Here is a 27170-nt window from a genome sequence, read left to right as displayed (position 1 = left end):
CAGTGTGCGAGTCTCTTAACTTCTTATCTGTACAATAGGGATTAAATACCCAATCTCCCTCCCTGTTAAACTGTGAGTCCAGCATGGGACAGGGAAGTGGATCTAACCTGATTATCTTGTATCCATTCCAGTGCTTGTTAAGTGCTTGGCACTGAGTAAAGTGCTTAACAAATATCATAAAGAAAAAAAGAAGGCATTCAAGTTGTACCATATTAGCTATGTCCCCTTTTTATCTGTTGCCTCTCCTATTCTGTCACCTCTGCTCATTGTTGCTGCCTGCATCTTCTTCGGACTTGGACTGTCTATGTGTGCGAGAGTGTGTATACCTGTGATTGCATGTTTGTAATAATAATAATAATAATCGTGGTATTTGTTAAGCACTTATCATGTGTCAGGCACTGTACTAAGTGCTGGTATGGATACAAGCAAATTGGGTTGGACACAGTCCCTGCCCCACATGGGGCTCACAGTCTTAATCCCCAATTTACAGATGAAGGAACTGAGGCCCAGAGAAGTTGTGACTTGCCCAAAGTCACACAGCAGCCAAGAGGCGGAGCCGGGATTAGAACCCAGGTTCTTCTGATTCCCAGGCCTAGGTTCTATGTAACAATATAATGTTGAAAGAAGTGGTTGTGGGCATATGTGTGGTGTTGGACATTTTGAGTACAAAACATGGGTTTTCCTTAGCTCAGAGTTATGCGTGAATGTAACCTCCATGTTCTACGAGAACTGGGTGTATTCCCAAAAGTAAAGTGGCACTATAAAACGTCTAACAAGGAATGTAGTGTGTTCTTCAGCATTTTTTAGTGGTATTTGTTGAGTGCTTACTCTGTGTCAAACATTGTTCTAAGCACTGGACTAGGTACAAGTTAGTTAGTTTAGACACAGTCCCTGTCCCTCATGGGACGCACAGTCCCAGTAGGAGGAAGAACAGGTATTTAATCCCCGTTTTACAGTCGAGGCACAGAGAAGTAAAGTGACTTGCACAAGGTCACGCAGCAAACAACTGGCAGAGCAATTGGCAGAACCAGGGAGAGAACCCAGGTCCTCTGACTCCCAGGCTTGTGGTCTTTCCATTAGGCCATGCTGCTTCTTTCACCTGGAAGGGCAACTACTGGAGAATAGGTATATGCAGAGCAAAAGAAAAGGGTAAAGGGCTATTTTGTAGGTGCAATGGACTTTGGAAGCCCTGTCCCGTGAAAGTCTATATGCTACTGTGGTGACCTTCTTCTGGTCCTACTTCTGGGGAACCACCCCAACTGGTCACCCCAGCCAGGGGCCAGAGCCGCTCCCCAATTTGGTGGAGGAAGAGGAAGAGGAGGAGAAGGAGGAATTGTCTGTAGTGATCTGTGAGAAGGCTACAGGACTGGAGGAGACACTGCTCCATCATTCATTCATTCATTCAATCAATCGTATTTATTGAGCACTTACTGTGTGCAGAGCAATGTACTAAGCACTTGGGAGGTACAAGTTGGCAACATATAGAGACAGTCCCTACCCAACAGTGGGCTCACAGTCTAGAAGGGGGAGACAGAGAACAAAACAAAACATATTAACAAAATAAAATAAATATAATAAACATGTACAAATAAAATAAATAGAGGAATAAATAAATACAAACATACATACATATATACAGGTGCTGTGGGGAGGGGAAGGAGGTAAGGTGGGGGGAGGGGAGGGGAAGGAGGAGGTTCAGTCTGGGAAGGCCTCCTGGAGGAGGTGAGCTCTCAGTAGGGCCTTGAAGGGAGGAAGAGAGCTAGCTTGGCGGATGGGCAGAGGGAGGGCATTCCAGGCCAGGGAGAGGACGTGGACTGGGGGTCGACGGCGGGACAGGCGAGAACGAGGCACGGTGAGGAGATTAGCGGCAGAAGAGTGGAGGGTGCGGGCTGGGCTGGAGAAGGAGAGAAGGGAGGTGAGGTAGGAGGGGGCAAGGTGATGGACAGCCTTGAAGCCGAGGGTGAGGAGTCCCCATCACAGCCCCTGGGGACCATCTTGGCCTGGACAGGGGGAGTCTTCTTTTGCTACCCATCTCCCCTGGCACCTGAGCACCAGTGAAGCAGCATGGCTTAGTAGCTAGAGCCCAGGCCTGGGCGTCAGAAGGACTGGTTTCTCATAGTCTAGAGCCCAATGTGGGCAGGGATTGTCACTATTTTTGTATTGTACGTTCCCAAGCACTTAGTACAGTGCTCTGCACACAGTAAGTGTTCAATAAATACTACTGAATGACTGAATGAATGATCCCAGCTCTGCCAATAATCTGCTGTATAATCTTGGGCAAATCACTTAACTTCTCTGGGCCTCAGTTACCTCATCTGTAAAAGGGGTTTAAGAGTGTGAGTCCCACATAGGACAGGGACTATGAGTCCAACCTCATTAACCTGTATCTAGCCCGCATTTAGAATAGTGCTTTGCACGTAATAAGTGCTTAACCAGAACCGTAAAGACTGTAAACTCATTGTGGGTAGGGAATGTGTCTGTTATTGTTATACTGTACTTTCCCAAGCTCTTAGTACAGTGCTCTGCACACAGTAAGTGTTCAAAAAATACTACTGAATGACTGAATGAATGATCCCAGCTCTGCCAATAATCTGCTGTATAATCTTGGGCAAGTCACTTAACTTCTCTGGGCCTCAGTTACCTCATCTGTAAAAGGGGTTTAAGAGTGTGAGTCCTACATAGGACAGGGACTGTGAGTCCAACCTGATTAACCTGCATCTAGCCCGCATTTAGAACAGTGCTTTGCACGTAATAAGTGCTTAACCAGAACCATAAAGACTGTAAACTCATTGTGGGTAGGGAATGTGTCTGTTTATTGTTATACTGTACTTTCCCAAGCTCTTAGTACAGTGCTCTGCACATGGTAAGTGTTCAATAAATATAATTGACTTAATGAATCTGGTGTAGACTGCCCAGTAGACTCCCTGATTCTGAGAGGGAGAAAAGAATCCTTTCACACACAAACATGCAACATGGAAAGAGCCTCAGAGGTTGGGCTTTCTCCCTGTCCAACTCCTTTGTGATCACCGTATTCTCTGTCATCCTGGGATGATGATACCACCCACTGACTGGAATAGCTGTCATGGATTCTTCCCTGGATACCCTTGAAAAGCGTGACTGATCTAGCATCACATTTTCAAAAATGTTACACACCACATGTAAACCTCAACTAAAAGAGTAAAAATATATCTATTTTCAAATTTTAACAACCTAAGGACCCAGAGCTAGCCATAACCTCTGTGGACAAAGTGCACAGTGGGGGAGAATGCCATAGAACGATGATTTCTGTATAAACTTGTGTTATTTCTATATAAAAGTTCAACAATATCACAGCCAGTGGGACCTCAGTAAATGCTTCCCATCCCTATACTACTGTAGCCATAGCTTTCTGGATAAGTAGAAAAGTGTGACTTCAAAGTTTCCCCAAACTACAATGCTCTGCAAATAGTAAGTGCTCAATAAATACAAATGACTGGCTGACTGACTGGATGTTTCCCACCAGGTATTTACCTCACAATACCTGGGCCTTCCAAGTATTGGTCATTGCTGTGGAAACTGGGGAAAGAAGAGGAAGCATAAGACTTCTGAGAATGGGGGATGAACTTCAGGGCTATGTGGCTGATCTGTGACTCTTCCTCCGGTGATTGATTCCAAAAGTAGCTACCCCACGTGCTAAAATCTCAACAAACTCCCTGGAGCTGACTCCTCCCATGATCTCAGTTACCATAATTTGCAATGAAAGGACACTGCCTGCGCTCAGAAAGATTGGCTTAGACAGCTAAATAGATCTACAGTTCACTTTGTGTGGCTGCCTTTAAGGAAGCAGTGTGACCTAGTCGAAAAAGAGTGGGCCTGGAGATCAGAGGATCTGGGTTCTAATCCCAACTCCGCCACTTGTCTGCTGTGTGGCATTGGGCAAGTCACTTAATTTATCTGAGTCTCAATTGCCTCATCTGTAAAATGGGGATTAAGATTGTGAGCCCCCTGTGGGATAGGGACTGTGTGTCCATCACAATTTTCTTGTACCTACCCCGGTGCTTAGTACAGTGCCTGGCACATAGTAAGAGCTTAACAAATACCACAACTATTACTATCAAGGTACGTTGCTTCCCAGACTGGTTTAAGATGAATAAGAAATTAATTTCCAACCATTTTTCCAAAACAAATGACCAGTGACCTTTGTCAGCAGCAATGGCAGCTTTTCACTGAGAGCAAAAAGGATCTACCCTAATCCAGGAACTGCTCCTTTTCCGTTTAGCAGGCATAGTTAGAAATTTTGTGTCTCACACTCACTGTATCTTTGCTTTAACTAAGATGATCTACTTAATGCAATAAATCAATAATATTTATTGAACACATTATAATAATAATAATAATAATTGGCATTTGTTAAGCGCTTACTATGTGTAAAGCACTGTTCTAAGCTCTGGGGAGGATACAGGGTGATCAGGTTGTCCCACATGGGGCTCACAGTCTTAATCCCCATTTTACAGATGAGGTAACCGAGGCCCAGAGAAGTTAAGTGACTTGCCCAAGATCACACAGCAGACATATGGCGGAGTCGGGATTCGAACCCATGACCTCTGACTCCAAAGCCCGGGCTCTTTCCACTGAGCCACGCTGCCTCTCTATAATATTTGTTAAGTGCTTACTATGTGCAAACCACTGTTCTAAGCACTGGGGAGGATACAAGGTGATCAAGTTGTCCCACAGGGGGCTCATAATCTTAATCCCCATTTTACAGATGAGAGTACTGAGGTACAGAGAAGTGACGCCCAGAGTCACACAGCTGACATTTGGTGGAGCCAGGATTTGAACCCATGACCTCTGACTCCAAAGCCCGGGCTCTTTCCACTGAGCCACGCTGCTTCTCTAATAAGTGTGCAGAGAAATGCGCGAAGTGCTTGTGAGAGTACAACAAAGTCAGAAAAAAAAATATGGTATTTGCTAAGCACTTCCTAAGTGCCAAGCACGGTTTTAAGCACTGTAGTAGATACAAGATAATCAGGTTGTCCTAGCTGGGGCTCACAGTCTTAATCCCCATTTTACAGATGAGGTAACTGAGGCACAGAGAAGTTAAGTGACTTGCCCAAAGTCACCCAGCGGACAAGTGGCAGACCCAGGATTAGGACCCACATTCTCTGACTCCCAAGCCTGTGTTCTTTCCACTGAGCATGCTACTTCTCTACGAAATGATCCCTGTCCTCAAGGCACTTACAGTCTAGCAGGTAAGACAAACTCTGAAATAAATTACAAGTGGGGAGAGGAAAAGTTTAAAGATGTTCATTGCTGCGCTGTGAGGCAGAGGATGAAGTGAGTTCCTAAGTGCTTAGGAGGTGCATAGGTAGTGATGCAGTAGAGGCGGAAATAGGGTGGAGAGATGATCGATTAATCAGGAGGATATCATCATCATCAATCATATTTATTGAGCGCTTACTATGTGCAGAGCACTGTACTAAGCGCTTGGGAAGTACAAATTGGCAACATATAGAGACAGTCCCTACCCAACAGTGGGCTCACAGTCTAAAAGGGGGAGACAGAGTACAAAACCAAACATACTAACAAAATAAAATAAATAGAATAGATATGTACAGGCAAAATAAATAAATAAATAAATAGGGTAATAAATATGTACAAACATATATACATATATACAGATGCTGTGGGGAAGGGAAGGAGGTAAGATGGGATGGAGAGGGGGGCGAGGGGGAGAGGAAGGAAGGGGGAGAGGATATGATATGATGATAATAATAATGATGGCATTTATTAAGTGCTTACTATGTGCAAAGCACTGTTCTAAGCACTGGGAAGGTTACAAAATGATCAGGTTGTCCCACAGTATTTATTGTATTTATCCATTTTACAGATGAGGGAACTGAGGCACAGAGAAGTTAAGTGACTTGCCCAAAGTCACACAGCTGACAAGTGGTGGACCCAGAATTTGAACCCATGACCTCTGACTCCAAAGCCCGTGCTCTTTCCACTGAGCCACGCTTGATGCTGATGATGATGATGGTGATAGTGTGTGTTAAGTGTTTATTATATGCCAAGCACCGGACTGAAGATGGAGAGAAGTAGTGATCTGCTGGATGTGGAGGGGAAAAGAGTTTCAGGCAGAAGGAAAAGGGATGAGCCATAGGTTACTGAGTAGATTGGCATAATAGGAGTGAATTCTATAAGCTGGGTTGAAGCGTGAGAGGAGCAAGGGTGAATAGGGAAGAGGATGCCCAATGAATGCCTTAAAGCTGATGGACAGGAGTTTCTGCTTAATGCATAGAGAGATGGATGGCCACTGGAGATTTTGAAGAGTGGAGGGAGGCAGAATGATGTTTTAGAAAAATGATCTGGGGCAGAGAGGGGAGAGGCTGGAAGCAGAGAGCTCAATGAGGAGTCTGGTGAAGTAAAGCCCCTGGCCTGGAATGCACTCCTTCCTCTTCTCCCAAATCGTTTTCCATTCCTTTTTCCTTTAACAGCGGCATTGCCTAGTGGATAGAATACAGGCCTGGGGGTCAGAAGGACCTGGGTTCTAATCACGCCTCTGGCATTTGTCTGCTGTGTGACCTTGGGCAAGTCACTTCATTTCTCTATGCCTCAGTTACCTCATCTGTAAAATGGGGATAAAGACTGTGAATTCCATGTAGGTTCTGAACTGTGTCCAACATGATTACCTTGTATCTAGCCCAGTGCTTAGAACAGTGCCTGGCACATAGTAAGCACTTAAAAAATACCATAAAAACACTCTATTAAAACCATAATAATAATAATGATGGTATTTGGATAATATGTATATGTATAATGATGATGGTATTTGGATAATATGTATATGTATAATGATGATGGTATTTGCCAAGCACTGTTCTAAACACGGGAGTAGATTCAAGGTAATCATGTTGGACACAGTCCAGGTCACACAGGAGACAAGCTGTGGAGCTGGGATTAAAACCCATGACTTCTGAATCCCAGGCCCATTCTCTGTCCACTAGACCATCCTGCTTCCATTTTACTTCATTCTCCCCCAAGCAACTTGCACAGCTCTCTGCACACAGTTAGGGCTTAGTAAATACAATTAAACAAATGAAGATTTTCCTCATGTGGACAAGAGATGAGATTGATATGGAACTATTCACAGTTTGCAGTTGGAGAGATGATTTAGGGTTGGGAGTTATCAGCCACTGCAACCCCATACTTTTATCTGACAGGGTATAGTATAATATACAGCAGACCATGAGAAGCAGCGTAGCGTATTAGACAGAGCCCGGGAGTCAGAGGTCGTGGGTTTAGTCCCAGCTCCACTACTTGTCTGCTGTGTGATCTTGGGTGAGTCACTTCACTACTCTGCACCTCAGTTACCTCATCTGTAAAAGGGGGATGAAGACTCTGAGCCCCGTATGGGACATGGACTGCATCCAAACTGATTAGCTTGTATCTACCCCAGCATCTAGCATCATGCCTGGCACATAGTAAGCACTTAACAAATGCCATAAAAACAAACAAAATGAAGTCTTCCTCAGCCTGTGGTCCCACAAAAACCCAAGCCAAAAAAAAAATATATATATATATATATAATGATGGCATTATAATGATATATATATATATATATATAATGATGACATTATTAAGCACTTACCATGTGCAGAGCACTGTTCTAAGCACTGGGGAGTTTACAAGGTGATCAGGTTGTCCCACGTGGGGCTCACAGTCTTAATCCCCATTTTACAGATGAAGGAACTGAGGCACAGAGAAGTTAAGTGACTTGCCCAAAGTCACACAGCTGATAAGTGGCAGAGCTGGGATTTGAACCGATGACCTCTGACTCCAAAGCCCGTGCTCTTTCCACTGAGCTGGCCAGTACCATGGTGAACCCTAACTTCTCTGCTTAAATTTTTTATTCTTACCTGGTTTGAGTTTATTGATCTTCAAAATGGCAATTTCTAATGGATTCTAGAACTGTCTAAGCCAAGGGGTTTCTCCATTCTGTCAAATGGGGGCAAGCCATTCTGGAGCACCATATGGAGTAGCTAGGGTGACTATTTGTCTGGTTTTATATGGAACAGTCCAATTTTTAGTTTGTCTATCCTCTGTACAGTACTGATATGGCCGCAGGTGCTATTACATCCAGAATTTTCAATCAGTTAATCAGTGATTGCTGTGTTATAAGTGCTGCACTGTAAGTATTTGGGAGAGTACAATACAACCGGTAGACACGATCCCTGACCTCAAGGAGTTGGTAAGCTTATTCACCTTATATTTTATCAATATATCTATCTAGCCAAGGAGACAGATACTAAAATAAATTGCAGGGAGGAGGGAGTCATAGAGTATATGAGATATACCTTTTGGGGGTTGTGAGTAATAGTAGTAATAATTTTGGTATTTGTTAAGTGCTTTCTATGTGCAAAGCACTGTTCTAAGCACTGGGGAAGATACAAGGTGATCAGGTTGTCTCATGTGGGGCTCACAATCTTAATCCCCATTTTACAGATGAGGTAACTGAGGCACAGAGAAGTTAAGTGACTTGTCCAAAGTCACCCAGCGGACAAGTGGCAGAACCAGGATTTGAACCCATGACCTCTGACTCCTAAGCCCATGGTCTTTCCACTGAGTGTTTAGGTGATGTGGAAGTGCTGAAGAAGCAGTAGGGGAAATATAGGTTGGGGAGATGACAAATTAATCAGGGAAGGCCTCCTGGGGGAGATGTGACTTCTAAGGAGCAGTGGTCTGTTGGATATGAAGGAGGAGGGAGTTTCAGACTGAAACTTCTAGACTGTGAGCCCACTGTTGGGTAGGGACTGTCTCTATATGTTGCCAACTTGTACTTCCCAAGTGCTTAGTACAGTGCTCTGCACACACTAAGCGCTCAATAAATATGATTGATTGATTGATTGAAAGAAAAGGTCAGAGGGAATAGAGAAGAGAAGAAGAGGCTGGCTGAAGGGGATTGAAGAGTGCAAACTGGGATGTGGTGGGAGAGTGGATAGTCAGGAGGAAAGAGTTTATTGAGTCAATCATTCAGTTGTATTTATTGAGCACTTACTGTGTGCAGGGTATTTGGGAGAGTACAACTCAATGTAACAGGCACATTTGATTGTGTGCCTTAAAGCCAATGGTCAAGAGTTTTTGCTTCATGTGTGGATGAATGGGCAACCATTGGAGGTGTTTGAGGAGTGAAGAGATGTGCAGGATGATGTTTTAGAGAAATAAGCAGGGCTGCAAAATGAAGTGTTTTATGGAGAAGGGAGAGTTTGAAAGCAATGAGGTCACTGTGAAGAGGCTGAGGCGGTAAACAAGCCAGAATATGACAAGTGCCTGGGCCAGCTTGGTGGCTACTTGTATGGAGAGGGAAGGGTCCCTTTGGAAATAAACAACCTATCTGTGGCACTGATCAAATATATCAAATATATGAGGCTTATTTGAGGGTGCAAGTGTGTATGAAACAAGATGGAATGACTGCCCAGGAGCAGAGACACTAGCAGAGATAAATGAAAATGGCAGCAGGCACCGAAAGTGATGAATACTGGCAAACAGAACTATCTTCAAACCCAAAGCATATACATATGAGTGTGCATAAGTGTGTGTGTATGTGTGTGTGTGTGTGTGTGTGTGTGTGTGTGTGTGTGGCACTTATCCAGCATTTCAAATTAAAATTATGCATTTATTTTTCCAGGAATTGAATACCCACGTTAGTCATATGTGTTGCTGAACTAATCTATTTTCACTGACTCATTCTTTCGTTTGTTTCATTTTATTTTTAAATCACATCCTGGATTTGCAAAAGTACACAGTCTGAAAATATATCTATACTACTGGGTAAATTAGCCAGATTAGAAAATCAGACCACATCTCTGAATATGTAAACATGATATTGTGAGAGTATGTATATTGACTTTTTGAAAATGAATTAGCCCTATATTTAAAGTAGGTATGATACGTCATAAAAAACTTCCCCAGTGTACATTATTGTTCAAGGTATTACTTTTAACTGCTCAAAAAATCTCTCACAACAATATACTTGAGTGATATTTAAAATTATTTCCATTTACATTTTATCAATCAGATTTCAACATTCTGAACAATCTTTGATTAACATATTTATTCATTAACACTATTGTGTTTATGTTAATATAGAATATATTTCCAAATGGCAGTTATTCCTGATTTTCATTTCTTAAAGATCCATTCTTAAGGCAGAATTGTTGTTTCTCAAGTTATCTTTACCTTTCTCTGATGTACTATTTTAAAATATATTCCACATCCCTTTTTAGCAGTACAAATGAATCACCATCTCTGGGATGAGTTGATTAATCCTGAAAGAGTGAAGCATACCTTTTTTGTGAAGAGGTAATGGAAAGAAAGCAATTGGACTAACAACTTCGAATGCTATTCTTGCTTTTATCTATTTTTAAATGTTTGCCAGGTGACTGAAACTGATACCTTTAATCAATGCGGTTTTAAAGTTTAGATGTATACACGAAGGAACAAGGTGCTGACTACCATTTTATGGAACTTTTTGGTGGTTCTGTAAGTAGGGCTCCTTCCACAAATGCAGAGTTTATAGAATAGTAACACATTTATTTGTAGCTGGCCAGTTACAGATCCTCTGAGAACTTTCTGTCGTTTTGCCTCTGATTTAAGCAAGAAGATTACACAGTACAAATCTTCTAAAGCGTTTTTTCTCATCGTTATTACTGAGCAATAAGTAATCTTCCCATTAGGAACACCAAAGCAAGCAAGGCCAAGCAGGAAATAACCTCATTAAAATCAAATCAGTCTGTTAGATAAGCACAGGGTGTAGAACGTTACCTTTTTAATGAGCGTCACCTTCATTTTTCATAATCACCTAATCTGCTTCTCCTCTAGTCTCAGAATCAGCAACAACTATATTTCAAAAGCTTAAGCCATTTCTTACATGAAAACAAAAACATGCATACTTACTTTTCCACGCTTTTTGCATAGGAGATTTTATAGGAGGGCTGATTCAGTGGAGGGCTCTCAAGGTTGTGTGGACACATGGGTTGTGTGTTTGAGTTGCTGTGCTCTGTAACAGATTGGAAGTTTCAATGTCGTTTTGCAGGGTCTGGACAAAGCACAGTTATGTTTATTTTCAAGAGAGATAATATCTTCATGGCAGGGGCCCAGAGAGCTCCTGCAGGAGGAGCCTTTTCCCTGTCCTTGAATTCACGAGGGAATCCTCTAACCTAGAGAGCACCTTTCAGCATCACCATGATGAAATCAGAAGGTTTTTTTTTTTTGCTCTTAGTTTGACACTTGTTATTGACACTGGTGAGGCTCTGGCATGGGGAGAAATATGAAACACAGTCCTAGCAAACTGATGAAACCCTGGGACATGGTGTCACTGACAGAAGACTACGCAGCACTTTGTAAAGTTCATCCCAAACCTTAGGCAGTCATATGAATCTGAACAAAATACAGATACAGTAATACAGTCATCTTAGGGATTGAAGGTCGAATCACACAAGCAGTTTTTGTAAGGTGAGTTTCAGACTTCGGAAATTTATACCTAAGAAATGCAGTACATTGAGTGGAAATCAGTCTCATATGTGTATTTTCTCTCAGCACTTAGAAAAGTGCTCTGCATGCAGTGAGAGCTTAATAAACACTATTACCACTGGTGCAGCACTTGGTAGTCTGTTGAAGTCACCTGTGGGCAAGAGAAACCAATAAATTGTACACTTCCCACATTACTCCCTCACACCCCTCACCAGTGGGGGAGAGGGAGAGGAGAAGAAGGGGAAGTGTCAACTCTGAACTAGAGGAGGTTCACTGAAACTATCAGGTTAAGCTGTGTAATTCCCTTGAACACTCCAATCGATCCTTAGCCTCTCTGTTGGAAGAAACTTGGACATCAAAAGCCACCTTGTGTTAGCGGCAAAGGAAGTTTTCGGATGTGCGACTTGGAACATTTCTGAGTCTGCCAAGGAGCCACCACATTGTTCACTCTTTGCATCACTACAGTGATATTTTAGTGCCTGGTATCTGCATACTGACAGCATAGAAAAACAGCTCTGTCAGACCAATGGCTAAAATTAGTAGCCCGGAATTGGTGACCTTGAAGGGGTGTGCTGTAAACGGTAATTCCAGCATGATTCTTGTAATACCCAAAGGCAAATTGTTAAGCTACTAAACAGGACATACCACACTGCAGCTTGAGGAAATGTTTCTTGTGCAAAATACAGAAAAGTTACCATGAGAAAGTACCTCTAGTCAAGACCTGAAGAATTTATTTACGTTTTTTTTCCTTCTGTACTCTGTGTGAGTAGAAAAGCACTGAAACCCATGGGATGTTAAACTACTGGCAGAATATCTGAGGCAGATATTCCTGCCTTTATTATTCAGGCATGCCAAATCCTTATTTTGAAACGCTGCTAGCCCTCCCCTGAGGAACTCTTTTTGTGTCAGTGGAGATTACCACCATAAGTAGAAAATGAAGAGAGTGACAGTGTGATGATAAAAGAGAAAACAAACAGTCTCTACACACAGCAGGGGTGGCAAGACAGCTTCAAGAAAACCAAATATGGACAAAATTCCCAGCATACTAGATAAGTGGGGAGAAGGCAGTTGGCTATAAGAGTGTCAAACCCCTCTTTAGTGGATGGTGCAGCTCATTTTAGGTCCTTGCTTTTTGGGGCACCCAAATCTTAAGAGATGCCAGTCTTCTTGTTTCCCAGGTCACACTTACTTCTTAGGGAGTCAAATCCAAACAATGCAATTTGCAAGCAAATTTAGAGTCCAGAGCGGGAAGGAGAATTGATCCCAAGCAGCGTTTGGGATGTCCAACCAAAATGTTGGCAGTTCCTCAGCTGTTTGGGAGTCCCTGATGGCCTTGCCCCAAGATTTAACTGATCGTCATTTCCCAGGTTTCATAAATGCCTTTGTGCAGGGCAGATGAAGCATAATCTACTTTGCTGCTCAATCCCCTACCCATATCTAACAAGCCATTCCTAGCTAATCAACTGCACCCCTTGAAGCAAATTAATTACACTCAAATGTCTGCTTTTGCTTCATAGCTTACACTTTCCCTGAAGCATTTGGGATGTATCTGCTTCTTTCATTCCTCATGGCCCAAAGAGGTCAGGCCTGTTGATGTAGAATGACACGCATGATATAATGCTCGACCCAGGAGAGCACATTTTTGGCTTCGATTTTTGTGCAAATCACATGTCAGGGAAGAGCTGCCAGCATCCTCAGGCTGAGCCAAGGTTTGCATATTCACATTTACTGTGAGGAACTGCCAACATTTGGTAGGTCATTCCAAACACCGCCTGGGATCAATTCTCCCTCCTGCTGCAGACCCCAAAGCCAGCACTGAGGATGACTCTAATGATGTGTTTCTCATCCTTGTGGCCTCTGATTGGGTTAATGGCTGAGAGAACCAGACCCACAGTTAAAAAGTAATTCCTGAGCCCCAGTCACAAATCACCTTTTATCATTATTATCATTAAGATATTTGTTGCGTACTATGTATCAAGCAGTGTTCTAAGCACTGAGGTCGATACAGATTAATCGGATTGGACACTGTGCTATTTGCACTAATAATGTCTCTACTTAAGGAGAGACATCTTTTTTTCTGACCGGTAGATACTGAAGCTCAAAAATGCCCTGTCCTCCAGAATGTATGGTTACAGAGGTGTCTCTAAATCAATCAATCAAATAATGGTATCTATTGAGTGCTTACTAAGTATGCAGCACTGTTCTAAGTGCTAACAGAATTAGCAGACATCTTCCCTGCTCATAATGAGCTAAATTAAGGGTCCAGTGTTGGAGCAAATAACACCCGAACATCCTGTGTTTTTTCTTATTTATTAATAGATTCCAAAATCCTTTTATAATCTACTATGAGACAATAAACTTAGAAAATATAAAGTGTGAGAAGGCAGTTAAATCTATGTTCCATTTGGAAATCCAGTATGTGTGCACAAATCCAAAATTACAGGAAATTCTGTTTATCAACTCCTAAATCCTGTGGGATTCATTTTTGGTTTGGTCACATTTGCTGGGGGATTTGTGCAAAATGCTAAACCTCTCTGTGTCACTTCTTTTTTTTTAATGGTATTTTTTAAGAGCTTACCTATGTGCCAGGTACTGTTCTAAGCCCTGGTGTATATTCAAGCTTATCAATATGGACACGGTCCATGTCCCACATGGGGCTCACAGTCTTAATCCTCATTTTACAGATGAGGGAACTGAGGCACAGAGAAGTTAAGTGAATTGCCCAAGGACACACAGCATACAAGTGGAGAAGCAGAATTAGAACTAGGCCTTTCTGAGTCCCAGGCCCATGCTCTATCCACAATGCTGCTACTCCAGTTTCTTTATCAGTAGATGGTTTCATCCCTGTTTCTCCTTACTCCCCAGAATGGGTGTGGGTAATAGATTGTAAACACCACCTCTGTGGACGTAAAGCCCTTTATAAACCCAAAATATTCCTGCTCGTAATCCCTGTGAGTGGCTTAATAGATACCTAGATCAACTGCATATTATTTTGAACACATTTAGGTTTGGGTTGAAGAAGCTCTGTCTCCAAAAATATTAAATTAATTTGAAATCAAATTAATTCACCGATGCAACCTACTGTACTTGTATTCAAATCCAATATTAAGCTTATGTGATACACACATTTTTTTAATCCAGTGATACGAACATGTATAAATCAAACAATCAGTGTTATTTATTGAGCACTTACTATGTGCAAAGTACTGTAGTTGGGAGAGTACAATACAACAAAGCTGATAGTTATGTTACCTGCCCACAATGAGTTTTCAGTTTAGCTTGAACATTGACTGTAAGCCCGTTTTTGGGTAGGGACCGTATCTGTATATTGCTGACTTGTACTTCCCAAGCACTTAGTACAGTGCTTTGCACACAGTAAGCGCTCAATAAACATGATTGAATGAATGAATGATTTAAGAAATTGGAAAAGTGGGAGGGAAAAAGAGAAACAGAGAGTCAGAGACACAGAGAAAGAACCCATCCTCAGATGAAAGAAATCAACCCTTCTTTGGGGAACCCTAGCCTGACTGCAGTTCTAAGTAATCCCAAATATTATCTACTTCTCTTGGCAGATTTGTTGAAATGCTAGAAATGAAAGCTAAGGAGAAGTCAACCTATGCCAAAAGGAGGATCCTGCTTATTTTATTTGTGTTTCCCAAAAGATACTCAAAGTATCAATATAATGTACTAAAATAATCAGACTGCTGAGCTGTAGTTTTCTTCTTCAGGCTGTAGGCTTGGATCTGTGGCTTAGTGGAAAGAGCCCAGGCTTGGGAGTCAGAGGTTGTGGGTTCTAATCCTGCCTCCAACACTTGTCAGCTGTGTGACTTTGGGCAAGTCACTTAACTTCTCTGGGCCTCAGTTACCTCATCTGTAAAATGGGGATTGAGACTGTGAGCCCCACATGGGACAACCTGATTACCTTGTATCTACCCCAGCGCTTAGAACAGTGCTTGGCACATAGTAAGCGCTTAACAAAGACCGCCATTATTATTATTATTGTTATTATTATTATCTAAGATGTTTGAAACATGAGAAAAATTACTTGGGTAGGACCAAATCTACCAGTTTGCTTCCAAAGGCACCATAATTACATAGACTAAATTGGAAGAGAAAGAAAAAAAAAAGCCAAGTGGTTTGTGCTTTGCTTGGGAAATCAGAAAATGAATTTCTGTGACTGTACAGAACCTTCCTTTCTTCTTGCTCAGTGTTCCAAGTCGAAGGAGGGATCCTTACCCTTACCAGTGTTTCTGAGATGAATAAGATACACGGGAGACTTGGTGAAGGTCAGAATACTTTTCCCCAGCAGGCCAGATAAATTCCAATAATGTTGTTAAGGCCTTGAGGGAAGCATCTGCAGGAAAGACTGGTGGAGATTGGTAATAATCCATGTGTCGATGCCAAGGGGCTTGGATCAGAACAGATGGTGCTTGATGGTTAGCTCCTATGGCAACACTTCACAGTCCTTGAAAGAATGGCAACCGGCCCACAGCACCCCGGATAAGTATCCAAACATCCCCCAGTAATACAGTTGCCAACTTGCTGAGAATGATTTTTGCAAAAAATATGAAGAAAAATGGTGGTTTTTCATAAGTGTTTGTTCACAGATCAAAAGTGATGGAGAGCTGGTGCTTTTGTGGAGGGCAGGGAGAAGTGGAAGTTCACAGACTCTCTGTAAAAATCATTCCAAGAAGACATAATATTCTTGCCCTTTCTGTTGCCCTGGCAGCAACTGAGTCAAGGCACTAAGCGAGGAAACTGGAGCAGAGACACATATGACAGTGGCAGCAGTAGAGATAATAGTAGCATTTATCAAACCTCTTTTAATGCAATGCACGCTATTAACAGTGCTTTGCACATAGTAAGCGCTTAATAAATGCTATTATTATTATTATTATTATTAAGTGCATGGTTAGTATAAAATAAAGAAATGACACATTCCTCTCCCATGAAGAGTTAACAAAAGGGTGATAGACACAAAAATATTTATAGAATGGTTGTGATGAACAACTGAATGTACAGCGTGGCCAAGTAGAAATGTACAGCATGGCCTGGGAGTCAGAGGACCTAGGTTCAAATTCCGAGTCTGCCACTTGCTTGCTGTGTGACTTTGGGTAAGTCGCTTAACCTCTCTGTGCCTCAGTTTTCTCAACTGTTAAATGGGGATTCAAATCCTGTTCTCCCTCCTAGTGTGACTGTAAGCCCCATATGGAACAGGGATTGTGGCTGACCTGATTAATTTGTATCTACAACAGTGTTTAGAACAGTGCTTGACACAAAGTGAGTGCTTAACAAATACCATAAATATATATATACATATATATACACACATATATGCGTGTGTGTGTGTGTGTGTGTGTGTGTATACAAACAAAAGGGCTTAAAAGGGGATTACATAAGTGTCTAAATTGTAGGAAAATTAATTCATTCAATTGTATTTATTGAGCACTTACTGTGTGCAGAGCACTGTACTAACCTCTTGGAGAAGTACAATACAGCAATAAAGAGAGACAATCTCGGCCCACAATGAGCTCACAGTCTAGAGGATAATAATGGTATTTATTAAGCCCTTACTATGTTCTAAGCACTGGGGTAGATGTAAGGTAATTAGGTTGTCCCATGTGGGGATCACAGTCTTAATCCCCATTTTACAGATGAGGTAACCAAGGCACAGAGAAGTTAAGCAGTTTGCCCTAGGTCACACAGCAGACAAGTGGTGGAGTTGGGTTTCGAACTCACGTCTTCTGACTCCCAAGCCCGTGCTCTTTCCACTAAGCCATGCTGCTTCTCAATGATAAGCAGAAGTAGAGGAACTATTACTCCTCAAACATCTCCCATGCCTGCCCAACACCCTGAGCCAGAATTTTCTGGGAACAACTTCTTTACCCGTTCATCCTGTCTGGCCCCTCCCAAGCTGTTTCAGGAATGCCCTGTCTTCGAACTTCCAGGTAAATCGGATTAGGCTCTACACTCTGGAGTTTGTACTGGGAAAGGAAATGGAACAAAGAACGGGATTTTAAGGCTTGGCTACTTAAGGGAGCTGGAAAATGCATAACTGAGTTGGTAGTAAAGTTTTTATTCTGGTTTTTGTTCTTCTTCTGAGATAGGGTTAGAACTAGGCAACTTTGCTCCTGGCAATTCCCCCCAGTCCCCGAAACTCTCAATGTCTCAATATGTGTGTTCGTACAAGCACAGGTCTGCGGTGAAAGTAACTTGCCAAATTGCCCAGAACTCCTCCCTGGTAAAATAATAAGTGTAGCTCTGGCCGCTCCAAGATAAATTATTTCCCAGTGGACGCTTAATTTTTTTTCCTTCAGAAGGAGCCAGCTTGGTCCACTCTGAGGTGGCAGCCTGGAGCCCAAGCTGCTCAGGACCCAGTGGAGAAGGAAGAAACCACTCCACAATCCCACTGCTCCAGCTCTTCCTCCCACAGGACACAGTCCCTGGCCCAACCCAGTGGCTTTCAGGAATCCCGCCATCCTGACCAGGCTTTTGGGGAGCTGTGGCCGCTCTCTCTCCCCCACCTACCTTGGGTGACGCCTCCCTAAGTGTCCATGTGGAAATAATTTACCTTTGAGAGGCCACACCTACACTTATTATTTTACTGGAGCCGAGTTCTGGACAATTTTGGCAACTTACTTTCACCTCGAACGTGAGATTATACAGTCACACATTTTGGAACATTTTGGGTTTCGAGGACTGGGGGAATTGCCGAGTGGGTAAAGTTGTCTAGATGGTGCTGTGGTTGTGGCAGCGGCACTTTTAAATGTCTGGCCGTTTCAGTGAGAGAAAATTATTGCTGTAATCCCTGGCATATAGACACATATACATAAACATACATGAACAAATAATGGAACTTCATAGGCCAAGAAGGCTGGGGGAATCATATCAGTGTGTATCTAATTCTAATACTAATGCGTAGCCAAATGCTCAGCACCTACCTAATACAAATTGTTATAGGGCAGGGTAGATGAAACAAGTCATATTGATTTATCCTGTCTATCTAGCCCTCTATTCAGTCTATCCATCCCTCCATCCATCCATCTTGCTGCCCTTCATTTTTAATGATGCTGTGTTATGACCAGGGGTGTGGGTTGACTGTCATGTTGTAACGGCCTCCCTTGATCCTCTCCACTTCTCCCCCCTACACCAGTAGCAGGGTGGGGTTTCAACAGCTTGTCTGAACCCCACTCCACTGTGTGTCCATGAAAAGTTGTCTCTCCTTTCCTTTAGAGTCAGGGCTTTGTTGAATAAGATGGTAAGAAATCTAATCTTTTCCATGTAAACTAAAAGCAACTCTTACCCTTCTGTAAATCTCAGAATCCACAGATTTTATAAAGGGATAAAATCTACAGAACCTGGGAACCTGGGAAATCTCTCTTGATTTAAACACTGGGAGTCTAGACCTTTTAATTCCCTTGAGCCCGAGCAGGAGTTGCTCTATGAATAATGCCTCCCAAATATGATATCCCTCATGACAGATACCCGTGAGCCAAAAGCCTGGGATAAATCTAGGAGGATCAGAATCCCCTTCTATTTGGACAGTTGCTCATTTGATCGCTCTTTGCGGCTGCTGTAGGCAACTGGATATCTTGCAATCCTCTCCACCTATGAAAAGTAAAGGTGGCAGAGAAAACAGTGCAGTCTAATGATCTCAGAAAAGGTCAGAAAGTCAAAGATCCTAGATTCTATTCCTAGCTCTGCCATTTCAGATTAGGGAAGTGCTCAATCTTCTTTGTCCCCCATTTTCTCATGAATAAAAAGGGTGTCATCATTTCATTCACATCCAGGCTTCAAAGAATGCTTTTGTAGCACAGTAATTTAGGATTTTGTCCCATGTCCAACAAGAGGTCCATTTTTGAGGGTGCATTTTACTTTGAAAAAAAGTCTTGTCAATTGATGAGGCCTAAGGATAAGGACCAACCTAATGTTAACAGTCTGAGAGTTGAGTAGAAAAGACAAGCGTTAGGGAGTCCAACACCAGTTCCATGGGGCTGATGGAGGTGACTGCTCAGCCCACATTTCTGACAATAAGAATAATAATAATGGTATTTATTAAATATTTATTGTGCACCAACAATGTTCTAAACACTGGGGTTTAAGATATAAGATATAAGATAATCAAGTTCGACACAGTCCCTGTCCCACATGAGCTCACACTATTAATCCACATTTTACAGATGAGGGAACTGAGGCACAGAGAAGTGAAGTGACTTGCCCAAGGTCCCGCAGCAGACAGCTTAGAACAGTGCTTGGCACATAGTAAGCGCTTCACAAATACTGTTATTATTAAGTGGTGGAGCTGGGATTAGAACCCAGGTCCTTCTGATTTCCAGGCCTGTGCTCTATCTACTAGGCCATGATGCTATTGGTGGCCAACTGGCTTTTTAGATAATACCCTTTATTTCCACCATATTCACCCAAGCACTTACTACAGTGTCCCAAGCTCACCTTCTCACTGTGTCTCACCAACCCCATCGCCCCAATGTCTCACCACCCCCATCACCCCAAATCCAACCTCCGGATCATGCCTTTCTTTCTGCCTAGGACTACCTCCTGCTTCACAACCATCAGACCCTGGCTCTTCCCATCTTCAAAACTCCTCTGAAATCTCTCCTCCTCCTGAAGACTTCTCAAACTGTTTTTTTCTTCTCCTCAAGTCACAGCCTCCCTACTCTCAGTTCAGTATTTTTGTACCATCTGAGCACTTTTGCCCTCAGTTTTTCTCACTGCACTTTTGTGTGCATGCCAGCCTAGAGATAAAATCTGCTGCAGTGCATTCTCAGAACCCCCAGCTGTGGCCCAAATAAACATCCAAGGTAACCGCCACTTTCCCTCCCACAACATAGGGCTCCCACTGCCAGCAAGCCATGGGTACACTGGGCAGGGGATTAAAAACTGCTGCCATCCTCTGAGCATTCCCTATACCAGACAGTTACCCACGCTGCCTCTCCAGGAATCCGCACTGGCTCTCAAGAAGGCTTCATTCCATCTTGCCTTCCACCATCCCAGTGGGAAAGAAAAAAACACCCCCAGAATGAGGCCTCTGCAAAACCCCAGGAAGCCTCTGTAGCTGTGGCTCTGGGTGTGCCTTGGATTCTGACCTACGAGGAGCCTGAAATTCTGCTCCTCCAGCCACAGAACCCTACTGACTCTGTTTTCATTTTGTTTATTTGTCTGCATTGTTTTTTAATGTTCCATCATTCTTGATCTATCTCCAGTTCCTTGTCCCCACTTATACTCCTAAATTAACTAAGATTACCACATTATTATTTGACCACTCTTCTCCTATTTGTAACTTATTTTGTATGTATTTTCCCCACTCCTTGTGGGTAGCAGTCACATCTTCTCCTCTCCAAGCAATCAATCAATCAATCAATCGTATTTATTGAGTGCTTACTATGTGCAGAGCACTGTACTAAGCGCTTGGGAAGTACAAATTGGCAACACATAGAGACAGTCCCTACCCAACAGTGGGCTCACAGTCTAAAAGGGGGAGACAGAGAACAGAACCAAACATACCAACAAAATAAAATAAATAGGATAGAAATGTACAAGTAAAATAAATAAATAAATAAACAAGCACATTTCAGATAGTGATCTGTATACACTAGGTGCTCAGTAAATACTTTTGATTGATTGATTGATTGATTCTGCACCAAGTAGTCACCTAAAACACATCACTGATGGAGTGACTGATTGAAGCCTATCCCCTCCACATCCCCATCCGCTCTAAAATCCCGGCCTCATTTCTCTGTTCACACACAAAATGGAAAGTTGCTACCACAGACAAAAAGACCATTCATTCATTCATTCATTCAGTGGTATTTATCGAGCGCTGTATAAAGCACTCAGGGGAGTACAATATGACAATAAAAACACATTCCCTCCCACAACGGGCTTACAGTCTAGAGAGATTGAATATCCCTCTTTTAGGGTGGCTCCCATGGGTGTTAGTGTGGCCACCCCCGGCAATCCCAACCAACCAGTACCTATGCTTCTCACTTCTTCCATGGCAGCTGCTGAAATAATAATAACCCTGTTCATATTAAGGGATAAAGATAAGCTATGCATATGAGAATGGGAGTACACAGTAATAATACTAATGATAATTATGGTAATTGTGAAGCGCTCACTGTAACTCCAGGGAGGTTGGGAGGGAGGTGGAAGGCCTGAACTGGGGGACTCACAGGGCATCCCCTGTCCAAGGCCCAATGGACCCTCCATCTGGCCCTGCTAGGGAAGCAGGTAGCACAAGTCCTGCCTCCAGGCCTGCTCCGGGAACCCTGACTTCAGCCCATCTGCCTGACTGACAGAATGTATTTCAGCTCTCTTGGCCCCGATCCCAATACCACTGCCAGCCTAAGGTATCTCAGGGCAGCCAGCCCAGAGTCCAACAGGCTGGAAGTTGGGTGAGCGGGGGATAACAGCCCTGATCCAAACAGGTGGCTCACCAGGCCAACCACAAAACTCATGTAGAGGAAGGGCTCAACACGATTCCAAGGGTTCAAACCTGCCATATTGGATTATGACAAAAAATAGCACCAAATGACCAGAATTCCTTTTGATCAATTACAGAAATGATGTCATTTAGACCCAAACTTAATAATAATAATGATAATAATTATGATATTTGTTAAGCACTTACTATGTGTGAAGCTTAGAACACTGGGGGTGATGAGGTGATCTGGTTGCCCCACATGCGGCTCACAGTCTTAATACCCATTCTACAGATGAGGCAACTGAGGCACAGAGAAGTTAAGTGACTTGCCCAAAGTCTAACAGATGACAAGTGGCGGAGTCAGGATTGGAACCCATGACTCTGACTCCCAAGCCCGTGCTCTTTCCACTGAACCATGCTGCTTAAGCAATTCATTTTCTTTTCTTTTTTCTGGCTAGCTTGCAGTTGGCCTCACATGGACTCAAGACTGTGAGCCCATTGTTGGGTAGGGATTGTCTCTATCTGTTGCTGAATTATACTTTCCAAGTGCTTAGTACAGTGTTCTTGCACACAGTAAGTGCTCAATAAATATGATTGAATGAATTATCTTAAGATTCACAGATCTTTGCCATCAAGAGTTATGTGACAACTCAGGGTCCTGGGCCGGTGAAACAGGATGTTGGAATTAATTATCTTAATTTTTACAGATCTTTACCATCAGAGTTATGTGACAACTCAGGGTCCTGGGCCGGTGAAACAGGATGTTGAATTACTAAATCAGTACTATGATTATTCCACCTCTTTAACTAGATTGTTGTGCCTTTATTGAATTCTCACTGAAACTGGTCTTATGTATTCGTTTTAATTATACTGAAATCAACCACAGCAGCATAATGGATCTACTTGCCCTAACTTTCCCACCACAGTTGACAATACCACTACGCTCCTGTCTTTCAAGGCCATAACATTGGCAGGATCCTTGCCTCCTTTCTCTCTTTCAATCCCCAAATTCACAGTGTCTCTAAATCCTGCCAGTTCTTTTTTTTTAAAAAAAGTTTTTTGTTAAGTGCTTACTGGACACCAAGGGCTGGGGTAGATACAGTTAGTACAGTACTCTGCACACAGTAAAAGCTCAATAAATAGGCTTGAATTGAATGAATAAATGAATCCACTCTCTTCTCCCAGTATTCCTTAGTTCAGATTCTTTCTTGCTCTCAAGCTAATCTACATCCTTGCCTCTTGCTCACCCTATACATTCTATCTGGAACTCCCTTCCTCTTCTTTTCTGATAGCTCTCCCCACCTGTATATATGTATATATGTTTGTACATATTTATTACTCTATTTATTTATTTTACTTGTACATATCTATTCTATTTATTTTATTTTGTTAGTATGTTTGGTTTTGTTCTCCGTCTTCCCCTTTTAGACTGTGAGCCCACTGTTGGGTAGGGACTGTCTCTATATGTTGCCAACTTGTACTTCCCAAGTGCTTAGTACAGTGCTCTGCACACAGTAAGTGCTCAATAAATACGATTGATTGATTGATTGATTGATCTTCAAAGTCCCTCACATCTCTGTGAGGTCTTCCCCATTGGATAGCTAATCTCTCCAATTTATATCCACCAACTACCATTTCAACCCTTCAGCCTTTCCTCAGCACATGGGTACTCAACTCCCCCTACCCGGTAACATTCACATACATATCTTAATACCCTGATAAGTCCTCCTAATTGTAATTTACTCTTGTCTATCTCCTTTACTAGCTTGTGCTTCTTGAGGGCAGGAATCATGTCTACTAACTCTCTCAAACCCTCCCAAATGCTCATACAGTGAACTGAACACAATAGCACTCAATAAATACTGCTGATTGATTGATTTGTGATTACCCGAGGTGGCAAGGCAATCAAATTACCGTACTTCAACCAGGTGGTAGATTTTACAACAATATTTCTTGCGGTTATGAGAGTCCTAAGCTAGGCCAAGTAGGATGTTTTTGGCTTCCCCAAAGGGACTCTACACCTCCTTAAACACTGTTGCATTGTTCTTCTCTAACTGAGTCTCACTTTGCTCCTGTGGATCTCTTGTTGAACAGCGTGTGCCTAACATTATCTTTGACATTACATTTTTAAAGGGTTGGCACTCCTTGTGGTTGAGGAGTTCTCAGGAATCCCTCAGTTTGCTACTACCGTTAACATCCAGTGATGACTGAGGCATTCCCTTTAAATCCCTACTGAGAGCTCACCTCCTCCAGGAGGCCTTCCCAGACTGAGCCCCCTCTTTCCTCTACCCCTCCCCATCCCCCCCACCCTACCTCCTTTCCCTCCCCACAGCACCCGTATATGTGTTTGTACAGATTTATCACTCTATTTATTTTACTTGTACATATTTACTGTTCTACTTATTTTGTTAATGATGTTCATCTAGCTTTACTTTTATTTATTCTGATGACTTGACACCTGTCTACATGTTTTGTTTTGTTGTCTTTCCCTCCCTTCTAGACTGTGAGCCCGTTGTTGGGTAGGGACCATCTCTATATATTGCCAACTTGGACTTCCTAAGCGCTCAGTACAGTGCTCTGCACACAGTAAGCGCTCAATAAATATGATTGAATGAATGAATGAATTCTGACTAAAGATAGACAAGAAAACCACAGCTCTCTTGGTGAGAAAGATAATTAGCCAGAATGTCCACAAGCCCACACTGCAATGTGGGAATAATTGGACATTTAGGGAAGGTGACAATGAGAGCAACAATTAGTAAACTGTGGTTTTAGTGTACTGCTGATTACTCCATTAAGGTATGTCATCTATGCTCCTGTGATATTATCCTGAATACATGGGACCTGAGAGAACTCCTTTACCAGAAGGAAGGCTGCCCTCTACAAAACTGAATGCTGAAGACAATATTATGTCGACACTGTTCATGGGAGTTTTTTTGTCTTGGTTGTGCACAACAGGAGTGGAGAAATCAATCAGTGAAGAACACTTGAATAGTGATTGTGAATACAATTATCATTCAATCAATCAATCGTATTTATTGAGCGCTGACTGTGTGCAGAGCACTGTACTAAGCGCTTGGGAAGTTGGCAACATATAGAGACAGTCCCTACCCAACAGTGGGCTCACAGTCTAGAAGGGGGAGACAGAGTACAAAACCGAACATACTAACAAAATAAAATAAATAGAATAGATATGGACAAGTAAAATAAATAAATAAATAGAGTAATAAATATGTACAAACATATATACATATATGCAGGTGCTGTGGGGAAGGGAAGGAGGTAAGATGAGGGGGATGGAGAGGGGGACGAGGGGGAGAGGAATGAAGGGGCTCAGCCTGGGAAGGCCTCGTGGAGGAGGTGATCTCTCAGCAGGGTCTTGAAGGGAGGAAGAGAGCTAGCTTGGCGGTTGGGCAGAGGGAGGGCATTCCAGGCCAGGGGGAGGACGTGGGCTGGGGGTCGACGGCGGGACAGGCGAGAATGAGGCACGGTGAGGAGATTAGCAGCAGAGAAGCACAGGGTGCAGGGTGGGCTGGAGAAGGAGAGAAGGGAGGTGAGGTAGGAGGGGGCGAGGTGATGGACAGCCTTGAAGCCCAGGGTGAGGAGTTTCTGCCTCACGTGCAGATTGATTGGTAGCCAGTGGAGATTTTTGAGGAGGGGAGTAACATGCCCAGAGCGTTTCTGGACAAAGATAATACGGGCAGCAGCATGAAGTATGGATTGAAGTGGGGAGAGACATGAGGATGGGAGATCAGAGAGAAGGCTAATACAGTAGTCCAGATGGGATAGGATGAGAGCTTGAACGAGCAGGGTAGCGGTTTGGATGGAGAGGAAAGGGCGGAACTTGGCAATGTTGCGGAGCAGAGACCAGCAGGTTTTGGTGACGGCTTGGATGTGAGGGGTGAATGAGAGAGCGGAGTTGAGGATGACACCAAGTTTGCGGGCTTGTGAGACGGGAAGGATGGTAGTGCCGTCAACAGTGATGGGAAAGTCAGGGAGAGGGCAGGGTTTGGGAGGGAAGACAAGGAGTTCAGTCTTCGACATGTTGAGTTTTAGGTGGCGGGCAGACATCCAGATGGAGATGTCCTGAAGGCAGGAGGAGATGCGAGCCTGGAGAGAGGGGGGAGAGAGCAGGGGCAGAGATGTAGATCTGGGTGTCATCAGCGTAGAGATGATAGTTGAAGCCGTGGGAGCGAATGAGGTCACCAAGGGAGTGAGTGTAGATGGAGAACAGAAGGGGACCAAGCACTGAACCTTGGAGAACCCCCACAGTAAGGGGATGGGAGGGGGAGGAGGAGCCTGCAAAAGAGACTGAGAATGAAGGGCCGGAGAGATAAGAGGAGAACCAGGAGAGGACGGAGTCTGTGAAGCCAAGGTCGGATAGTGTGTTGAGGAGAAGGGGGTGGTCCACAGTGTCGAAGGCAGCTGAGAGGTCGAGGAGGATTAGGACAGAGCAGGAGCTGTTGGATTTGGCAAGCAGGAGGTCACTGGTGACCTTTGAGAGGGCAGTTTCCATGGAATGTAGGGGACGGAAGCCAGACTGGAGGGGGTCGAGGAGAGAGTAGGTGTTGAGGAATTCGAGGCAGCGTGTGTAGACAACTCGTTCAAGGAGTTTGGAAAGGAATGGTAGGAGGGATATGGGGCGATAACTAGAAGGTGACGTGGGGTCAAGAGAGGGTTTGCGGCAACCACAAAAATCTTACTAAGGTGCCTTTTCTAGTCCTGTACTGGCCCTTATTTAAAACAGTGAAAGCTACCATTTACTAATCAATATCCTAGTGGCCTGAAAGAATAAAGGCAGAGTCTAAAAATATCCAGCTTACTCTCGGCAATCTCAGCCACTGAGAAAATCCAGCACAATGTAAATTATCTTTGTCAAACATTCTATTAAAATTTAGACACTGATGGATATAAACAACCTTTCAGCATGAGGTTTCTGGCTGCTTTAAAAAAGCAGGTGCTGTTGCTAAGGGTAGTAATAATAATAATAATAATAATGGCATTTATTAAGCACTTACTACGTGCAAAGCACTGTTCTAAGCACTGGGGAGGTTACAAGGTGATCAGGTTGTCCCATGGGAGGCTCACAGTCTTAATCCCCATTTTACAGATGAGGTAACTGGGGCCCAGAGAAGTTAAGTGACTTGCCCAAAGTCACACAGCTGGCAATTGGTGGAGCCGGGGTTTGAACCCATGACCTCTGACTCCAAAGCTCATGCTC

The 27170-nt window shown here is 43.2% G+C and overlaps 1 protein-coding gene across 1 annotated transcript in view; it reads right to left on the bottom strand.

Moving 5' to 3' along the window:
• Positions 1–11016, bottom strand: part of ALPK2 (alpha kinase 2) — a 136094-nt gene extending 125078 nt beyond the window's left edge. The window contains exon 1 of the mRNA XM_038743298.1: positions 10933–11016. Coding sequence (XP_038599226.1) covers positions 10933–11009 — 77 coding nt within the window. The 5' untranslated portion in view covers positions 11010–11016. The remainder of the gene's footprint in view (positions 1–10932) is intronic.
• Positions 11017–27170: the final 16154 nt, after the last annotated feature.

The sequence above is a fragment of the Tachyglossus aculeatus genome, chromosome 3 (assembly GCF_015852505.1).
Source record: "Tachyglossus aculeatus isolate mTacAcu1 chromosome 3, mTacAcu1.pri, whole genome shotgun sequence".
Classification (NCBI taxonomy): domain Eukaryota; kingdom Metazoa; phylum Chordata; class Mammalia; order Monotremata; family Tachyglossidae; genus Tachyglossus; species Tachyglossus aculeatus.
Note: the sequence above shows the minus strand (reverse complement) of the source record. Positions and strands in the feature narration are given on the sequence as shown.